The 22,367-nt window shown below is 36.7% G+C and overlaps 1 protein-coding gene across 4 annotated transcripts in view; it reads right to left on the bottom strand.

Moving 5' to 3' along the window:
• The window catches only part of LOC126812083 (lethal(2) giant larvae protein homolog 1), a 56,566-nt gene continuing 34,199 nt past the window's right edge, over positions 1 to 22,367 (bottom strand). Inside the window, exons 11-23 of one of the 4 annotated variants that reach the window (XM_050538264.2) lie at positions 21,652 to 21,719; positions 19,293 to 19,769; positions 19,091 to 19,179; positions 18,776 to 18,902; positions 17,725 to 17,894; positions 16,409 to 16,692; positions 15,294 to 15,399; positions 14,235 to 14,355; positions 13,282 to 13,458; positions 10,399 to 10,500; positions 7,839 to 8,101; positions 6,105 to 6,163; positions 1 to 2,934 (exon numbers count right to left, since the gene is read on the bottom strand). In XM_050538264.2, coding sequence (XP_050394221.1) covers positions 2,833 to 2,934; positions 6,105 to 6,163; positions 7,839 to 8,101; positions 10,399 to 10,500; positions 13,282 to 13,458; positions 14,235 to 14,355; positions 15,294 to 15,399; positions 16,409 to 16,692; positions 17,725 to 17,894; positions 18,776 to 18,902; positions 19,091 to 19,179; positions 19,293 to 19,769; positions 21,652 to 21,719 — 2,145 coding nt within the window. In that variant the 3' untranslated portion in view covers positions 1 to 2,832. Of the gene's footprint in view, positions 2,935 to 6,104; positions 6,164 to 7,838; positions 8,102 to 10,398; positions 10,519 to 13,281; positions 13,459 to 14,234; positions 14,356 to 15,293; positions 15,400 to 16,408; positions 16,693 to 17,724; positions 17,895 to 18,775; positions 18,903 to 19,090; positions 19,180 to 19,292; positions 19,770 to 21,651; positions 21,720 to 22,367 lie in introns of all 4 variants that reach the window. The other 3 variants (XM_050538263.2, XM_050538266.2, XM_050538267.2) reach the window with 3 other exon arrangements.

Consider the following 22,367-nt stretch of genomic DNA (forward strand, 5'->3'; position numbering starts at 1 on the left):
TGACCGTACACATAAAATTTTATTGCGATGTTCATATCATAAAAATTGTGTGAACTTATAAAAGATGAATAAAAAGTTTTTTAAAATGATTTGATAAATCTGTGTTTTTAGAAACATTTTTTTTTTTTTCATGACATGAACAAAACTTGACAAAAACAATGCATTGATGATTTTCTGACAACACACTGATTTAAAAAGCATACATTAAGGCCTCAAAAAGCTGGGACACGAAACAAAAAAAAAAAAATTAAACACAAATTGAGCATGGATTTCACTGACTACATGAAAATATGAAATTTATTTCTTTTTTGAGCTGAACTTAATAAATAGTAATGCCGACATAATAAATATTTTGTTATATATTTCCATAATTTAATCTTTTCCCTGTACTAAAGAACAATATGAACTGTGTCAAAAGTCAAAGTTTGTTTTTATGGAGAAACATCGCTGTCAAAATGCCTAATATATTACCTCAAAAGAAACAACATTTTGGCTGATTTGTTTCTCCATAAAATATATACTTTACAAGAAAACCTGTACCTGTTGGTTTAAAATTTAACGGAATCAGATTCAAAATTTAACGGAATCAGATTCAAAATTTAACGGAATCACAGAAGTTTTAAATCCACAAGTAAAAGTTTCAAGATCATAAATACAAAGGGATTTTTTTTTCTCAATAATACAATGGATGATGTTTGGGTTTTTTTTTGTCTCAATCTTTTAAGTGTAATGTTTTCATGTAATAAATGCAAAAATTGTTTAGTCTGTTTTTCTCAAATGGATGAAAATAAAACTGAGTTGCAGAACTTGTAAATTTGTTTTGGAGTGATCTGAGTTCAGATCTGGGATATGGAATGCAAAATTGATATAAAGACAATTAACTAAATTATATTCATTCCCACATACTGTAATTAAATTTATTCATAACAAAACACAAGGTATATATGGATATAACTACTTCTCTATTATTTAATAACGACGACCACGTTTCATAACATATACAGGTCACGTTTTAATAAATGATAAATATCCATCTAGTCAGAATATTTATACATATTTTGGCTTTCACCCACTTAAAGATACATTATGGGAGATAAGATAAAGAGATGGCAGTTCTCGCTATAATAGTTAAAAACTAGATAGTGTAAAGGTAATTTGCTGAAAATTTCAGTCAAATTGATCCACTATGAGCCGAGAAAGAAGCGGGTGAAATTTTTGCATAGTCTCGGTCATCATTACTAAAATCATTAATATAAACAGCATAGTCTCGATTATCCACTTTTTCTGATTTAATTATCAACGGCCGTTAGCGGCATATAGGAATCTAATCCAGCCAACATCGAAGGCTAGCCTTGACATCGTGCTTCTAATTTATTTCTTCTGATTATTAATTAGGTGTAAGCCAAAATATGTATAAATAGGCCGACTAGATGGATATTTATCATTAACTTGAAGATGTGACCTGTTATTTAAAGAATTAAATTGATGTTAGTTGTGTTTCTGTAATCTCATAATCCAACATAAATCACTCCAAAATAACTTTAACATACAACCCCAAGATATAATGACAGGGGAGTTATTCAAAAAAATCTTCTAACATTAAGAATTCAATAATTTCATTGGCTGAGAATCAAAAATCCTAGTACAAATTTTAGCTTTCGGCCAATGAAAATGCAGCTTTCTTACAACATTTTAGTATAAAATTTTATGAATAAGTCCCCCAATTCGATAAAATAAAATGCAAGAATGATTTGAAGAGTCCCTACATCACAATTATATTTGCATACAATTTACAAAAACACTAAATACTAAAAATACAAGGGTCTCAATCAACCGTTAGGCTACTAACTGAACACGCCTCTTTATCACTGTCGACACCTTCTACAATGTACAACCCCGCAGTGAATGAAAGCAGAAATCATTAGGAAATGTTTCAAGCCAATTTGGGTGCACTTTTCTCTGACAAACTAAATGAACGAATTAAGCAGCCCAGGGAACTTCCAGTTTAAATACAAAATCAGACATGTCCTAATTAAAAATATAAAATCATTTAATTATGGGTTTGGTTGGTATTTTTAAAAGACATGCACAAAAAAAAATATAATTTAAAATTTAGCCTCCATATTTTAAAAAAAAAAATATGACAATTCTCATCTGACCAATGAACATCACTGTATAATCGACTCATGATTTTAAACGTAACACACAAACAAAAACAAATGACCCCGCCCCCTTTTTAAAAATGAACCAATGAGATGATGAGTATATGATGATTGACATGAATGCACTAATTCTAAGTTTCATTGCACTAAGGGAGATAACTCCAAGATTACATAAATTGAGTAAACAGATGCGCAAGTCGAATAATCAAATCATATGGAAAACTATTTGTGTCAAAAATACTTAATACGCTATTTCTTGATGTAGCAAATTTCTACATTTTTTTACAGATTTTTCTGTCTATAAACCGTAATCTATAGATTTGATGAATCGACAAATGAGCCATAGGCCAGAAAAACTTCAAAGGCCTTCACCTTGCTATATATATTTAAACATATATTACGTTTTCAATACCAAAAGGCAGAACGAACGGGTAAGCACATTCAGAAGACATCGCAAACATGAACGAATTAATCGCAATCACAATGTCGGTTAAAAATTTTAAGTTTTAAAATATTACTGAGCACTGGAAAGTATATTTAAACACAATAGTTGTTGCACTATAGTTAAATAAAGTGAAAATTCGCAAAATTAATTCATAGATTTAAAACGAATCCTGACATATTTCTGGAGTTTTCAATACTGGCAATTATTGGCCGATCAAACATAATTTTAATTCTCCGTTAAAACAGTTTTGACCGGGTCACCATTGTTCATGATCTTCTTTTCTTCGGATAATTTAAGGTCCGTTATTTTCTCCGTTACTTCAGTCGTCTGTAAAAAGAAAAAACAAAAGATTTATAAATTAAATTGTAAACAGTGTTCAAATCAACGAGGTTACTGACCAATCGAATCTGTATTGCTAAAATATACCAGCGGCTGCCAGGCAGGATACGCCCACATTTTCGAGAGATGGATAGAGAACATGCAAAAAAGAAAGTGATTTTTCGTACAATCAAAGGGCCATAATTCAGGAAATTACAATTCGATATGCGCAAATATCGAAAGGAAACGTAATCTTTGGGTTATAAACTAACATTTCAAGTTTCAAGAAAATCAGATATAAATTGTGACCTCTATAGGGTCCACAACCTTGATATACCATATTTTTTCGCTATTTGAGAACGAGGGGTGGCCATTTTGTCTGTCAGTTTTGGTACGATTTTCACGAAATTCAAACGCAGCTGTCCTTGGGGTGTAACGGTCATATACTAAAACGTTTTTAAATCGGATAAAAATTATGACCTCTATAGGGTCCACAACCTTGATATACCATATTTTTACGCTATTTGAGAACGAACGGCAGCCATTTTGTCTGTCAATTTTGGGTCGATTTTCACGAAATTCGAACTCAGCTGTCCTTAGGGTGTAACGGTGATATAATAAGTTTTTTTTAAATTGGATAAAAATTATGACCTCTATAGGGTCCACAAGCTAAAAACACGATTTTTCGTACAATCAGGGGAGATAATTCAGGAAAATCGAAAGGAACCGAAATCTTTACGTTATAAACCTACATTTCAAGTTTCAACAAAATCGGATAAAAATTGTGACCTCTATAGGGTCCACAAACGTGATTTTTCATACAAACAGGGGCCATAATCCATGAAGTTTCGATCCGATACATGCCAATATCGAAAGCAGCCGAGATCTTTTGGAGATAAACCTATATTTCAAGTTTCGTCAAAATCGGATAAGAATTGTGACCTGTAGAGTGTCCACAAACAAATTGTGGACGGACAGACAGAGGCGACGACAATACACGTCCACATGAAAATGTGGGCGTATAAAAAGCATTTGGGAAGGTCAGTATTGTTAAAGTATCAAAATAGCTGAAAGGAAAAGGAGTTATACTGTCACGTTATCATTAGACAGAGCCACCAGTTTCCTAGGAAACCTTTCAAACAAAACCACCAGTTACCTAGGAAACCTTTCCGAGAGAAGAAAAAAAAACAAACGGTAACCCTTTAAACAAAACCAATCACAAAATAATTGTATGAATTATGAACTACTAACCAAAGAAAATGAAACTTTGGTCTAGGAATGTCATCATATGGCGACAGCCAATGAAAATGGAGAGAGAGAAATGGGGTTTAACGTCCACTCGACACAAACTAGGTCATTTCGGGACTAACATATGGTTTAATTTTATTACAATAATTCGCTTGCGCGTAGGGGTCTTTAGCAGTGGGAGGAAACCGGAGGACCCGGAGAAAACCCACGAGGTTGGACAGGCGCCCCTAATCCTTGCCACATACAACCGGGGATTCGAAACCACGCCAGTCGACTCAATGACAGACTTTATGATACAGCGCACGCACGCCAACCATTCAACCCCCCCAATGAAAATGGAGATGCAATCAGTAACATCAAATGTAAACACACAGCCCATCACAACCCTAACGAAATAAAATGGGGTTTAACGTCTTACTCCAAACTGGGTTAATGAAGACGGGCATCTACTATACAGTGTGCTATGCCGGACAGCGGCACTACGGCCTACTCTTGTGTCGAATTCCGACTGTCAAGGGATTGTTTACGTGCACGCCAATGTGTACACAGGACCTCGGTTTTTCATCCCAATCGATCGACTACACAGCTGTCCTTGTCAGGCCCTCCTTCCTGCATCACTGACAAGAGGGAACCACGCCGGGAGATCTGGATGAACTTTCTCGGCCAATGCAGGGAGCGAACACCTGACCTCCAGGCTAACGAGCCAGCGTCTCACCTACTTAGCCACCGTGAACCCCACACAACCCTAACCCTTTCTGGAAGATTTATACAATATTTCGGTGAACACTTTAATAGCTTCATTTTCACTGGCTGTTTCAAATGATGACTGCTCTCCTAACCCTGTATGAACCCCAATCTGTTTAAAATACAGATCTATATTTCGTTTTTTTTTTTTTTATATATATTTCCGATGGCCTACACTACATGAAGATCTGACCAGTTGCACTGGAAGATCACCTCAGGAGCCATACGAGCAGCCTTTGCTTATGACGTCAGACATTGATTATTCAATCAACACCAACGTTTCTAGTGGTTTACCCATAGTTTCGTGCATTGCACGCCAAGAAATCACCATAACAGATGGTTTCATTGGCCAATCCCTCACGCCATCCAGAACGACTGTTATATAACAACTCTTCCAGATTCTAGTGTAGCGAAGACAAATAAAACAAAATTTTGAACTGTAAGAACTAAACAAAATAGGATCAGTGTTTTAATCAGATTGTAAAACATGAATAATCAATGAAACATGAATAATCAATGCAAAGGATGGAAAATGGTATGAATGAAAATGGACACAAATGAAATGGAAATGGGGTGTACTGTCCTAAGTTTTTATTCAATGTCAACTGTGTCAAACTACTGTTCCTTGATTTCTTATACAAGACACCACCTCTTAAGGGGTTTTACATAGGCGAAACCAATTCCCCAATCCCATTCAGATGGCCTGAATACATATTTTGTGCAAAAAAAAAAAAAAGATAAAGCAATTTTTAGAGAAAGAGAAATGAGATTTAACGTCCACTCGACAAACTAGGTCATTTCGGGAATAACATGGTGCAATTTGATTTCAATAATTCACTTGAGCGTAGGGGTCTTTAGCAGTGGGAAGAAACCAGAGAAAACCCACGAGGTTGGACAGACGACCCTACTCCCTGTCATGTACAACCGGGTAATCGAAATTTCGCCAGTTGACTTAATAACAGACCTTAAGATACATGTACAGCGCACACATGCTAACCATTCGGCCATACCCCCACCCCCCCCCTGCAATTTTTAGAGTTATTTCTCTTTATCTTTATCAACGCAAACATCAAATACCATACTCAAATTTATAAAGCAATGCAACTAAAATTAAACAACGAAAACACATGAATAAAAGCGCCATGAAAACGTAACAAAGGTTTACAGGGGGCATTAAATCAGCTCACCTCTATCGTCTTGGTAACCGTGGCTTTTGTATCATCATCAATATTTTTCAGGTTGGGTTCTAAAAGGGAGGAAACCATAGCGACCAAATTAAAGCCAAGTGCACAAGAAGCAACTAATACAAATAAAACAGTGCCAAGCTCAAATGAGAAAAATTTATATCTTTGTCGAATTTAATCCTGCCAAAACTTGATATTTGATTTTAAAGTTAATCAATTTTTTTTTTTAAAGCATTATCTATAAAATTACACTTGGGGTTTAACGTCCACTCGACACAAACTAGGTCATTTCGGGACTAACATATGGTTTAATTTTATTTCAATTTGCTTGCGCATAGGAGTCTTTAGCAGTGGGAGGAATGCCATACAATGTGCTATGAGGGAAATTTTGCCCGTACAGCAGCACTACGGCCTACTCTTATATCTAACTCCAACTGTCATGGGATCTTTCAGGTGCACGCCAATGTGTACGACATCTACATTAAGCATTACCGTGACAGTATAGTGTAATTAGCCATTCTTGATAACGGCATTAATACTCAAATTAATTCAGATAAAAGTTTTTCTCATATAATTAGAAACATTAAGCATATTAAAATGGAAAGATTCAACAACCAAACGATACACTGTCCACTTCGTAAAACCGGAGATGACGCATAAATAAGATTGGGATTGGGAAACTTTATGAAGTGTGCAGTAAATATGAAATGAAATATGATAGTGAGAAATTGGGAAAATGTAAAACAGATTGAAGTAAAACAAGATAAGCCAGACAGAGAAATGTAGTCCGGCTCATTTCATTTTAAATTAGCTGGACAGGTGAGAATTCTACTTCTTATAGATCTAACACCTCCATCCCCCAAACAAAATATGTATATTTTTCTAGCTAAATAATGCATGTAAAACATACAGAATATTTTTAAAGATCATCATTTCAAAAGGTGGCATTCCCAGCCATCAAGGTGATGTTAAATGGAATGGTCCAAATAGTGCCCAATCAAAATCAGAAACTTAACAGAAATCTATTATGAAAAATCCTTAGTAAAAATAAACAGATCCAATGCAAACATATGAACTTTTATGCCATATTCCTTGTGAAATGCTGACAAGGTTTAATAGGAAATAATCAGTGTCAACGGTAATCAATAAGTATTGTTTGATGGTCGAGAGCGAGACATTAAGTAATATATTGCAACAACAAGAGGGCTGTGAGGCCCAATTGTTTTTACAATATTTTACGCAATGTCTTAAGCTCGAGACCATTAAACGACTTAAAATACAGACACTTCGCACATGCTTTTACAGTGAAATAAGTCACACAAGTCCAATATGTCACTAGTATAAATAACGTACCATTGGCACATTGCCCGTACGATTATTTGAAATAATGGTACGCCAACATCTGTATTTTAATTATGAATAATGGGTATTATGTTCATTGTACACATTATGACATGTTTATTTTTCATTAAAGATTTCTCATCTCATCTTAGCTTAGATATTGTCAAATCTTTGTACTGAAAAACCGTCAAAACATCTACAGATAAAATCAAGAAATCAAATGCCCTTGAAAATAGAAAATGTTTCCAACAGCCAGAAAATATGCATAAAGAGTAAAGTTAGATCTGGCCTTAAGCATTTTTAATATGTATAAATTAGTGGTGTGAAAATTTGAAACAAGTATTAATAAATTTCTTAATTTTGTCTATAATGACCGACGGTCTTCACTTTTCTTACCTCCTCCCCCCGTATCTCCACTGCCCCCATCATTGCCTCCTCCTCCGCTATCTCCTCCACTCGTCGTTTCCTGCACATCACTAGATTGATGTCGTGAGAATGATGTCGTCACTTCGCGGACACTTGACGTCACACTAGACTCCATGGTCGACATGACAGTAGATGAATATGTCGTTACACTTTGAATGACGTTGGACGATTCGTTTGCTGCGGCATTGCTGGCATTCGTAACCATGTTTGTAATTGTGTCTTCGCCCTCGGCACTGAAATTGCAATTTAAAATAAGAAAAAAAATCTTTTATTTACTTGAAGAGTAACATGTAAATCATTTATTGAAAATGAAATGGGGTTTAACGACCTACTGTTCTGCTCCGACTGGTTTAATGAAGACGGGCATACGCCATACAGTGAGCTATGAAGGAAATTTTCCCCAGGCAGCCTCACTATGGCCTACTCTTATATCGAATTCCAACTGCCAAGGGATCTTTTACGTGCACACCAATGTATACACAGGACCCAATTTTTTTTTCGGACAAACCGAACGACTAGGTCCTTAGGAATTTTTATTGGGACAAAGTTTACCATTTCATCAATCAGACTCTTTCTTGGTGGTTCTGATATTTTGAGAGGTGGAAAGATCGTTAATCTTAAAGATGCATTATGTAAGATTAAGATACAAAGCTGACAGTTCTCAATATAATAGTTTAAAGATACATTATGGGAGATAAGATAAAGAGATGGCAGTTCTCGCTATAATAGTTAAAAACTAGATAGTGTAAAGGTAATTTGCTGATAATTTCAGTCAAATTGATCCACTATGAGCCAAGAACAAAGCGGGTGAAATTTTCGCATAGTCTCGGTCATCATTACTAAAATCATTAATATAAACACCATAGTCTCGATTATCCACTGTTTTGATTTAATTATCAATGGGTGTTAAGCGGCATATAGGAATCTAATCCAGCCAACATCGAAGGCTAGCCTTGACATTGAGAGTTTATTATGGTCTGGATAAGTTAATTAATGTCTAATTGATAATTTAGATAACATTTCCGGCCTAAAGAAAGACCTGTAATAAGCAGATTTTGCTCTTGCATGATGCATGTTTAAATGTAGACAATGAAGAATTTCAGTCAAATTACTTGTTTCTGAACAGAGTTATCAGACTTTGAAGCATTCAAAATATAGTCTTGATTGTCAAGTACCATTTTTAAGGTAATAAAGAAAGTCTCTTTTATCCAGTTTTAAATTAAATGGTGATCCTGTTTCAATCTAATGAAAATTGCGACCATCCGATAGTCTAGAGAGTCGATTATTGGCTTGCCACGTGATAAATTTCCATAAAATTTGAGATCAAAATAAAGTCCTGCAATTGGCAGATTTAATTCTTACATAATGTATCTTAAACTGCAAGGTGAGAGAGAGAGAGAAATGGGGTTTAATGTCCACTTAACACAAATTAGGTCATTTCGGGACTAACACATGGTTTAATTTTATTTCAATAATTTGCTTGCGCGTAGGGGTCTTTAGCAGTGAGAGGAAACCGGAGGTCCCGGAGGAAACCCACGAGGTTGGACAGGCGCCCCTACTCCTTGCCACGTACAACCGGGGGATTCAAAACCACGCCAGTCGACTCAATAACAGACTTTATGATACAGCGCGCGCAAGCTAACCATTCAGCCATCCAACCCCCCCCCCCCCCAACCGGCTAGGTGTTCCAGGGACAAAATCTACGACTTTAGTTTAACCAGACATGCTGTGTGTATATTTAAATTTATCTGGGTATATCTAATATATACCAGGTTTCATCGATATGTGTTTATATTAATTTTTATTATAACCAGAGTATGTTTAATAGATATACATCATACCTATACCAGATCATATAAATATTTCAATTTACCAGGGTATATTTAATATATCATACCTACACCATATTATAAATATATAAACATGCATAATATAATTTATATTGAGTAACAAATAACTATGTGTTGAGGATATATAGTCTTATGTGAAGAGAGAGAGAGAGAGAAATGGGGTTTAACTACACTTGACACAAACTAGGTCATTTTGGGACTAACATATGGTTCAATTTTGTTTCAATAATTCGCTTGCGCGTAGGGGTCTTTTAGCAGTGACGAAGACCTTAATTAGCATATAAAAATTGCAATAAACAACTTAAAAAGTTGTCAAAACTAAATGAACATAGCACCGAGCACTCATAATTTACTCTTATTAGCTGTAGCAATTATTCCAGCACTTGGCAGGTTCCACTAGCTTCAAATAATTGGATATAATAAGCTCAAATGTACAGTTTTCTAAAAAAAAAGCATTTTGGATGCGTGGATAGAGCAAGGTGTATAGCGCTTAATTAAACTAATGCTCCTTACGTGTATTTGAGGGGACACGTTACCCACAAACATACTCTTGACTATAACTTTTGATTGAGCAAAGACAATCAAGTAAAATTGGACAGCTTATGTCCGATTTGAAGTCTGTACAATATCTGTAAATTAATAATATCACATGTTGAAGATGAACCTGGGATTCAACTTACGCTAGGTCTCGTATACTGTCCACTGTAATATCTCCGGTGGTATCTCCTCGTGAATCGTTATGTTGACTGTCGTCTGCTAATCCTATCGTTATATCTGCCGTGCTGTAATTAGCATCGTTCCTGATCAATATAAATATTAGAAAGACGCTACGACTACATCTACGCTACCAACTACAGTCATGCATTGGATTAGTATCGGGTAGTCTACAGTTAATCATACACTTGTTGGTTCAAGCCGATTAAAATACAGATCTATATTTCTTTTCATTTTATACTTTTGATGGCCTACACTACATGAAGATCTGACAAGTTGTACTCGAAGGTCGTGTCAGGGGTAATATGAGTGGCTTTTGGCCCTATGACATCAGACACTGATTTATCGATCAGCGTTGGCGTATCTAGTGGTTTACCCAGAGCTCCGTGCATGGCACGCCAAGAAGTCGCCGTAACAGACTGTTTCATTGGCTTATCCCTCACTTCAAAACGCCGGTAATATAACAACTCTTCCAGATCCTAGTGTAGTAAAGACAAGTAAACGAAATTTTGAGTTATAAAAACAAAACGAAATAGGATCTGTGTTTTAATCATGCACTTGTTGGTTAGTCGACAGTTGATCAATATGTTAGACATTAGTAGGCTACATTTATTATTCAAAAAAATTTTAACGATAGAAATAATTCCATGTTCTGTTTTTACATGTAATTTTATTCTATTTAGGCTTCCACAATAATTTTCCAAACTTACAAAAAAAGCATTATATTCTGGAAGAAATGCTTTGGGACATGGTAATGTCTAATTTTCAATGCAAAAGCAGCAAGCTCAAATACCGATCATGAATATAAAGAAACTGATACAGGCCTAAATAATGATACATTGTTTCAATGGTATTTAGTAATTTCTAAATTGTTTCAATGGCATTTAGTAATTGAACTGGAATATACAGGTCACAATTCCATGGAATACAATTACTGCATATTACTGAGAGACGTTCTCCCGTCAAAAGGCAAAACCTAGTAACTCACTTTTTTCTTATTTTGAGAAAACAAAGTAAAACGTAATGAATGAATATTAAACCCCAGTGATTTCACTATTAAGTTACAAGGTTTTGCTATGATATTCTAGGCAAATGAAGGAAGTTGCTAGGTTGTGTCATGGGTGTAACTGCTTACAAAATAAAAGATCGGAAGATCTAGTACAACAACAGGAAGCACATACCCTAGTAACTACAAATTTGGTCCTAACTCAATTTTGATAAAAAAAAAAAGTGAGTTACTAGGTTTCCCCTTTTGACGGAAGCCTTGCAACTAAAGACTAGAGAAGCCTAGTTGAAACGTTGCTCAGTAATAAGCAGTAATTGTATTCCATAGAATTGTGACCCATGTATATACTAAATAATGATATTTAAAATTTAAAACTATTAGTTAAATTATTATAAACATATATGCTGGTCCATTGTGTTAGGTATTAGGAAATGGATGGGAAGAATAAATAGGCTAAGCACATTGTCAAGCACATACATAAATATATTATTCGTGTCAAACTTCATTAGAATAAATATAACTCAAAATATATATGGCGTTTTTAACAACACGCTTAACCATTCTCAAGTACTACACGTACCAAAAATACATTGCCATCTTATTTGGCAGTTGGCAGTATTTTGCCCAGCCATGATTAAAAGTAATCAAATTGCTCAAAGTAAATTTATCTATTACACTAATTACAGGGTAATCCCCCTTACATTTTCAATATTGTGATCATAATCTTACGAATCTTTAAAAGAAAATCAAAAACTATTTCGTGTGAGATTAATCATGCCTATAATAATTTAATATTAACAATCCAATTAAAACACGGATCCTATCTCATTTCGGTTTTTTTATTTTTATAGTTCAATTTGTCTTTACTGGGGGACCATGTGGCTAAGTGGGTAAGACGCTGGCTCGCTAGCCTGGAGGTCGGGTGTTCGATCCCTGCATTGGCCGGGGAAGTCCATCCAGATTTTCCGGCGTTGTTCCCCCTTGTCAGTGATGCAGGATGGAGATCCTGACAAGGACAGCTGTCTAGTCGTTCGGATGGGACGAAAAACCGAGGCCCCGTGTACACATTGGCATGCACGTAAAAGATCCCTTGACAGTTGGAATTCGATAGAAGAGTAGGCCGAAGTGCCGCTGTCCAGGCCCAGTAAAGGAGCAGAACAGTAGGACGTTAAACCCCATTTCATTTCATTTCATTTGTCTTTACTGCACCAGGATCTGGAAAGAGTTATGTAATCCGCATTCTGGTTGAAGTAAGGGATTAGCCAATCAAACGGTCTGTTACCTTGAGTTTTTGGCGTGAGAAGCAAGGAACTGTGGGTAAACCACTAGAAACACTGATTAATCAATGTCTGACGTCATAAGGTCAAAAGCAACTCGTACGATCCCTGATGCGACCGTCCAGTACAACCAGTCAGATCTTCATGTAGTGTAAGCCATCATTTCGGGACTAACATGTAGTTCAATTTTTTTTCCATAATTCACTTGCGCGTAGGGGTCTTTAGCAGTGGGAGGAAACCGGAGGACCCGGAGAAAACCCACAAGGTTGGACAGGCAACCCTACTCTTTGTCACGTACAACCGGGGAATCGAAACCACGCCAGTTGACTCAATGACAGACTTTACGATACAGCGCGCACGTGCTAACCATTCAGCCATCCGACCCCCCCGTCATGGTCTTCTAATGTAGTAAAGACAAGTAAAACGTAATTTTGAACTTTAAAAAAAAAAACGAAATAGGTTCTGTGTTTTAATCAGATTGATGAATATTATACCTAAAAAAGAATTTTTTTTTTTTTTTTTTTTTGTTATTTATTGGGTTTTTTTTTAACAGAAATCAAACTTACTCGTCAGCTGGGTTATCTGCTTCTGGGTCAGGATCTGGTCTCATTCCTTCTTTTAGATCCAACATACCAAGAGCACATGTCACATGTCTCGGACTTAATGTAATACGATCAAACTCGGATGATGATTTCAGATAAAATGCTTGACCATCTTTTGTAAATATAAATGATGCAATACCACTGAAAAGTAGAAAGAAAATATCTTCAAAGTATTATAATCTCACTACGAAAATGAATATATACTAGAACCGACAGATTTCATTCAAATCGTTGATAAACTCCAATAAAAAAAAATATATCAGAACTCAGAAATTGAAAATTGAAATGTCAAATCACACGAGACAAATGGGTATAATGTCCATTCCACATAAACTTGGTCATTTTGGGACTAACATATTCTATTTCACCGGAGAGAAACAAATGGGGTTTAAACGCCCACTTGACACAGACTAGGTCATTTTGCGACTAACATTGTTCAATTCTATTTCACCGGAGAGAGAAAAATGGGGTTCAACGTCCACTTGACACTTTGTCATTTCGGGACTAACATGGTTCAATTTAAATTCAATAATTTGCTTGCGCGTACGCCGCGTAGGGGTCTTTAGCAGTGGGAGGAAACCGGAGGACTCGGAGAAAACCCACGAGGTTGAACATACAACCCTACTCCTTGTCATGTACAACCGGGGAATCAAAACCACGGCAGTTGACTCAATGACAGACCTTATGATACAACGCGCACATGCCAACCATTCAGCCATCCACCACCCCCCCCCACCCATTTCACCGTAGAAAGGTAGATTGATTGGATTCGCAGACAGTAATTCATAATTGCAAAATTGATCTTGCTGATCTGAAAATCTTTAATTTATTTTGAAGTTTTCTTGTCACCTTGTTAATTTTCTAAAACAATTCATATTCATACAGTTTAATCGTAATTATAATACATAAATTCTTACTTGATGTCTTCTTTACGGATGGCAGTAACATGCATCTGTTGTCGTAATGTTGTTACAGCATAAACTAATATTTCACCCAAGTTACTCAAACATGCAATATCAAACTCACTATAGTTATCAGCTGAAATAAAGTCAATAAAAATAAAACATTCAATACATGTACACGTGTGTACAGCAGAGCTGGCGGAAAATGTCGATATTGCCGATAGTCGAAAATTGATTATCGATACAGTTTTAAAATATTGATTATCGCGAAATTATATGTACTTCACTTGTAAGAGAGAGAGAGAGAAATGGGGTTTAACGTCCACTCGACACAAACTAGGTAATTTCGGGACTAACATATGATTTAATTTTATTTCAATAATTCGCTTGCGCATAGGGGTTTTTTAGCAGTAGGAGGAAACCGGAGGACCCGGAGAAAACCCACGAGGCTGGACAGGCGACCCTACTCCTTGTCACATGTCACTCCTTGTCATGTAACTTTGAATGGTTTGCCCCTTATTTTAACTCTTCATTTCTTTCGTCTTCTCTGTTTCAAAGTCAAACACGTACTTTCCCTTTATTATTTTATCAAGGAATTTGTGAAAAAATGTCTGAAGAGGAAATAACTACATTTTACTCATTACTGTTCAGGTCATAAGCGACAAAGATATGGCGTGCGGTCGCAGTTGTCTTCCAAAAGAAGTTGATCGAGTTTCTTTCTACACCTTAGTTTTGCTACGGAATGCTATTATTTTATTGTCAAAAAAAAAATTCTACATGTATACAGAATATCACACAACATAAAAATTTCCATATAATAGTTATTCATGTACAAGTTATGATTGTTTTCAAACCAATTATAAGTAAAAATAATTTGCCGATATTATCGATTATTGATCGGGGGATGGTCAGCGATAATCGATACTTGAAACAGGATCGATTGCCAGCCCTTGTCTACAGATACTTGCCAAGGAATATATTTGGTTTTTGTGTAAATTACGTGTGGTGCAGTCCCCTTGCACTTACTATTTTAAGGCCACTGAATATCTTTACAAAAGCTCAAATCATTCTTACCACTTTTACTTCTGAAATTAACAAAACCTATTCTTCTAATACGGGAGCCATCTTGGGCTGTGATTTTAGATTTCCATTTTGGTTTTAATGCTGGTAATGTGAATGTCTGAAAAAGATAATAAAATAATAATTTTGTTTGTAATCATTTACAGACAAGTATTTTCTGCTTAATTTTTAGTCAATATGCCTTGAGGGTTTTCATGGGAGCATCTGTGTACACCAAAACTTAAATCAAATTTGTTTCCTAGGAAATGATCAAATATGAGAAATTTATAACAAGCAAATGAAATGAAATGGGGTTTAACGTCCTACTGTTTTGCTCCGAACTGGGCTAATGAAGACGGGCATAAGCCATACAGTGTGCTATGAAGGAAATTTTGCCCGGGCAGCGGCACTACAGCCCACCTTATATCGACTTCTAACTGTCAATGTGTACACGGGATCTCGGCTAACAGTCCCATCCGAACGACTAGACAGCTGTCCTTGTCAGGCCCTCCGTTCTGCATCACTGACAAGCAGAAACCACGCCGGAAAATCTGGATGAACTTTCTCAGCCAATGCTGGGATCGAACATCCGACCTCTAGGCTAGTAAGCAAGCGTCTTACCCACTTAGCCACTGTGACCAGTCCCCCTTCTAATAAGCAAAAGGAACAACTACTACAATAGGTTGATGCATAAATTAAATGTTCAGCAACAACTGGGCTAATGAAGACAAGCATACACCAAACAGTGTGCTATGCAGGAAATTTTGCCCAGACAGCGGCACTATGACCTACTCTTTTTTCGAATTCCAACTGTCAAGAGGACGTTTATATGCACGCTGACGTGTTGCCTACATCCAACACCACTGACAAGGGAGGGGGATAACACCGGAAAATCCTGGTGAACTTTCTAGGCCAACGCCGAGATCGACCACTGTACCTCCAGGTTAGCGATCCACCATTCCTTAATGTGTGTATAGAGTTTCAAAAATATTGTTTATGCGTTATGCACCAGAAATATAACCAGGACAGTAAAACGGACTGACTTTGCTGCCTCAACCACGTTCTGCACATGACAACAAATCTAAATTAACTCTATTTCAATATTACATTTTAAAAATTTCTTAGTGTACCTTTAATTGTTCCTCTGAGCAAATAATAACACTGTGTGGTCCAACCATATCGGCTGCCTTCGCTCGTTCATTCTGTACTTCTAACGGTTCTGGTAAAATCCTCGCTCGACTGTCAATAACAGCCATACTGATAACGGGTGCCCGATGTTTTAATTTAATTTCTTTCGCTAGTTGACATCCGACAGCATCTGATGAACGTTTATCACTGGCTGGTACAGTAAGATTGTAAATGTAGACATGGCCACCATTTGTTCCGACCCATAACGATGGATTGTGTGGAGCACCTGAAACACAAATATTTTAAATTAGTATGTTATCGGTCATTTCAATGTTTTGTACAAGCATTTTTATTGATTTGTCTATTAAAGCTTCAAACATCATGTAAGATTTAGTTAAAGAGCTAGTCATTCTTGCTATAATACATGTAGTTCGAAAACAGATAATGTAAAATGAGTAATTTGAAAATTTCATTCAAATTACTCTATTCGAGCGAAGATATTAGCCTTTGAAGGTTTGACTAGATGTGTACAATAATTTCAACCACCGTACTGGTTGATCCAAGCCAAGTCTCGCTCCTCCATTTTTAGCTTAAATCAAAATATGGCTGATATGTTCTAATCTATTTAATAACAAAGAAATCCAATGCCATCAAGAGTTGATTATGGCCTGGATAAGTTAATTAATGTCTAATTAATAATTTAGAAAACATTTCAGGCCTAAAGAAAGACCTGCAATAGGCAGATTTAGCGGTTGCATGTTTAATAAATAATTTCACTGCTAGTGTGTCAAAACTGACAAGTACCTGATTTTGGACATGTTCATATTTTTAAGATCGCAATTACACAAATCTTTAGGGAGAACTATGAAATGGCTACTGAAGGGCATACACCATGCAGCGTGCTTTGAGGGAAATTTGGCTTTTCCACATTCTTTTTTCAAATTTCAACTGCCGAGGTTCTTACAAGAACCTATCAGCGTATATATATAGGGACCTCAGTTTTCTGTCCCATCCGAATAACTAAGTAATACTAAGTAATACAGGGGGGGGGGGGGGGGGGAGAGTTTAAATCCACTCGACACAAACTAGGTCATTTCGGGACTCACATATTGTTAGTCTTAAGCAGTGGGAGGAAACCTGAGGGCCTGGAGAAAACCCACAAGGTTGGACAGGCGATCCTACTCCTTGTCACATACAACCGGGGAATCGAAACCATGCCAGTTGACTAAATGACAGACCTTATGATACAGCGCGCACATGCTAACTATTCAGCCACCCCACTCCCCCACTCAGTAATACGGAGAACACATAAACTTACCATTAACGATGAATGTGTCTGCGAAATAAATACATCTAACCATAGAGCACATGGAATCTTCGTTACTCCTTGCCTCTATTTGACGTTCTACGGGTTTATGTTCAGGAGTACCTGGTGCTGCTGTGGCTCCTTCAGCTGTTTCTGCTGCCTGCTCAATATGCTGGGTTTCACTGGAAAAAAAAAATTGAAATTCAGTGTAAGAAATTCTATCTATAGATAGAAAATAAAGCCTGACAGGGCCAATGAAGGCAGGCATACACCATACTGTATGCTATGAGGGAAAGTTTGCCCGGACAGTAGCACTACAGCCTACTGTCAACTTGAATTTCAACTGTCAAGGGTTCTCTAAAGTGCATAAAGGACCTCGGTATAAAATATTAATTTTCAGAGGTGAAAGACAGAAATGGGGTTTACCGTCCACTAAACACAAACTAGGTCATTTCGGGACTAACATACCGTTCAATTTTATTTCAATAACTCGCTTGCACGTAGGAGTCTTTGACAGTGGGAGGAAACCGGAGAAAACCCACGAGGTTGGAGGTGACCCTGCCCCTCGTCACTTACAACCTGTTTGAGACAATGACAGTCCTTATGATACAGCGAGCGAGAGAGAGAGAGAGAGAGAGAGAGAGAGAGTTTAACATCCACTCAACACAAACTAGGTCATTTCGGGACTAACATATGGTTCAATTTTATTTCAATAATTTGTTTGCCCCTAGGATTTATTTAGCAGTGGGATTAAACTGGAGGACCCGGAGAAAACCCACGAGGTTGGACAGGCAACCCTACTCCTTGTCACGTACAACCAGGGAATCGAAACCACACCAGTTGACTCAATGACAGACCTTATGATACAGCGGGTGCATGCTAACCATTCGGACATCCAACCACCCGTTATACATAATGTGTTCAGAAAGATGACAAAATATATTGAGAAGCAACCCCCTGTAGCCAGTGAAGACTAGATGAACTCCTTGGTAGTAATAAACATATATATTTGATGTTAGTGTTCAACCTATAAGTACTTTATTTCTAAGTTTATTGTACTTACGTTTTAGCTTTAGCATCCCTAGCTCTGCGTTCAGACCTGCCCTTGCGTAATCGACGGAATGATTCACGTAAAGATTTCTTTAAAGATTTTCGTCTAGACATGGCCGTTTCTGATGTTCCTGTTAAATCTGTTGTAAAAAAAAGATCAAGTTTTTAATAGCAAATAAATAGAGGTTCAATGTCCACTCTAGACACAAACTAGGTATTTTCGGGACTAACATGTGATTCAATTTTATTCTAATATTTCAACGGTGGGAAGAAACTGATTAAATACTGAAATAGATTTGTAGGGTTAAAATTTAGTATTGAAATATACCTGTAGGATTAAGTGTACATCGTGAACTAATTTCTTTCTTTTGAACATAATCATATAACCCAAAACCATGAGCTGTTCCCGCACCAATTCTACAAAATAAATTACACAAATTAATAAAATTTATTTTGAGACAAACACATATGGTTTGTTTTCTTTCTACATTTAAAAGGGCCATGCAGGTTTTGAAAAGATGGATACTTACATCTGCCATTCTGAATGTAAAGCTAGGGCTGTGACAGCTGCTGGTGGATAAAGCTGCATCATTGCGATTGGTTGAAATCCTGCAGCAAACTTAACATCCCCTTCCTTGGGTACGAGAGCTTCGTGTCCCTTCCACACAAAGCTATCACGATCGCTTACTATGTTGACAGTGGTCGATTTAACTTCCTGTTCTCGTTCCTCTCGCTCCATCTGGAAAGTTATGACTTGACCAGCCGTGCCGGCAATGACTAGGGTTTCACTCAGGGGACAAAGGGTGATTTTCTGTATACTCAAACGAGGATCGTCACTGTATGGGTCGAAAGTTCCAACCTTTCTGAATGGAGGCCATTCCTCTTCCTCTTCAGCTGAATTCTGATCGCCAGCCGATATATCAAAATATGAAACGGTTGTTAATTTATATAATAATCGTAGATTGGATGAAGAGGCATCCCAGAATCGTACGGTACCATCTTCATGTCTGCAGAGAGAAACAAACATCTCATAATGATTAATTCCACACAAATCGTCTTAATGGGGACTACATCATTCCTAAGTTCAGAACAGAAACGAAAATGAAATGTGATTTAACGTTCTACTCCTACTGGGCTAATGAAGACAGGCATACGCCATACAGTGTGCTATGAGGGAAAGTTTGCCCTGACAGCAGCACTATGGCTTACTCATATCAAATTCTAACTGCCAAGGGATCTTTCATGTGCCTGTCAATGTGTACACGGGACCTCAGTTTTTTGTCCCATCCTAACGACTAGACAGCTGCAGCAGAAAATGAAATGGGGTTTAACATGCTACTTTTCTACCTCGCTGGAATTTTTCCCCAAGGACTTTCACAGCAAACCCCTGAGGATAGTGTTCTTAACTTTAAAATAATTTACTGAATATGGACTTTCCTGAATAAATTATTATACCACTGTTCCTAACATAAAGCATTGAAGATATAGTATCTACTATGCTATATTAATCTTAGGATATATTATCCCCCTACTAATATTTAGAACTGTTACATAATAATAACATCTAGTGCACAGTAGGGAGATTAAAAACAAATCTGACGGGTCTACTTTCAATTTCCACAATTATTTCACACTTCTTATCAGACTATCTTGTTAGGGGGCCTGACAGGATGGACTGCTTGTGTCACCCAATAGCAGTTGCTGGTCGAGATAATCGTGCATCCCAAAATCCTTCTTTTAAAGCGATAATTTCATATTTTCTAAGAAAGTCAGAACATAATTATTTCTATGTCTTTCGTTCAATAGGTTGTCAACTCACTATTATACGATTATAGGTATTCTTCTCCCTCTTAAAAATCCTTTGACCCCCAGAAATAATAACACAATTACCTCCCTTGTTTTTCTATTCCCCCCCATGGAATAGCTATCTTCAAACGTTTGAATTTAAAGTTGAAAATGATATTTTTGCCAATTTCTCAACTGGCAATAGTGAATTATAGGATTAATAAGATTATTCTTTAACAAGGTAGGACTGTTTATAGATACCATCTATTTTAAGGCTTTATTTTAATCAATTTTAAAAATATAACTTAAAAATATGAAATTGCAGCTTTAACTTTCGTAAATATTCACAGGTTTGAGAGAAAGTAACTGGGGGGTGCTATAAGAGAAAGGAATTGAGAGAATTGAATTCCGGAACTTTTAATCATGTATCTGTTTTTTGATGTGTCAAGGGAGGTAATAATATGAGGAGATGCTAATTGTAGGCCGGTTGGGGTTGTTCCAAAATGGCCACGTTATATAAATGAGTATTTTGGGGAATACTTACCCTAACCCTTTTTTCAGAAGACTGAACTTGGATCCAATTTATCTTGTACCCCTTTTAAAAAGGGTTAGGGTTAGTATTCCCCAAAATACTCATTTATATAAAGTGCCCATTTTGGACACTGAAAATTCCCAAACTTTCCCAACCAGCCTACAATTAGCATCTCCCAATGTTATGTTACAAATGGTAGAAATCCCAAGCTGCTTTCACTGTAACCCAGGTATCATTTAATCTTGTGTATCTAGCACTAAAAATGTGTAAAAAAAAGTTTAAAATCACCATAAATCATCTAATTTGTACTTGTGTCCAGTTTAAAGCTGACCATTCAATTTTAATAAACTGGACACAAGTATAAATTAGATGATTTTTGGTGATTTTAAATGATTTTTACGAATTTTTAAACAAAAATTTGATATTAAACAAATGTGAAAGAAATTAGTGCTAGATACACAAGATTAAATGATACCTGGGTTACAGTGTTTGTACCAGTCAGACAATTGTGGTCAATATGTCAACTTGAACTATTTATGGACCAAGTAATCTGATTGAATGAAACAACTTACCCAGTTAATAAAATAGCTTTACTGGTTGGATCTTTAGATAAACTTCTACCTCCATTAATAGGCCATGTCTACAAAAACAAATACACATATTACACAACACAGAAGTGAAATGGGCTTCAACGTTCTACTGTTCTGCTCCAATTGGGCCAAAGAAGACGGGCATGCGCCATACAGTGTGCTATGAGGGAAATTAAGAGGGAAATTTTGCCCGGGCAGTGGGACTATCGCCTACTCTTGTATCAAATTCCAACTGCCAAGGGATCTTTTACGTGCATGCCAATGTATACATGGGACCTCCGTTTCTCATCTCATCCGAATGACTAGACAGTTGTCCTTGTCAGGCCCTCCTTCCAGCACCACTGACAAAGGGGAAACCACGTCGGAAAGTCCCGATGAACTTTTTCTGCGAATGCAGGGATCGAACACACAACCTCTAGGCTTATTAGCCCATACAATAAAACAGTTCAGACAAGCCTTCAAAAAATTCTGAAGGGGGAACGTGGATTTTTGGGGGTTTTGTGATTTCAGCTTTTAAACAATGATATTTTATATTAAACATTTCTCGTGAAATGAAATGGGGTTTAATGTCCTACTGTTCTGCTCCTATACTGTGTTAATGAATACGGGTATACGCCATACAGTGTGCTAAGAGGGAAATTTTGCCCGGGCAGTGGGACTATCGCCTACTCTTATATCGAATTCCAACTTCCAAGGGA

This window comes from Patella vulgata, chromosome 2, assembly GCF_932274485.2.
Source record: "Patella vulgata chromosome 2, xgPatVulg1.2, whole genome shotgun sequence".
NCBI classification, from domain to species: domain Eukaryota; kingdom Metazoa; phylum Mollusca; class Gastropoda; family Patellidae; genus Patella; species Patella vulgata.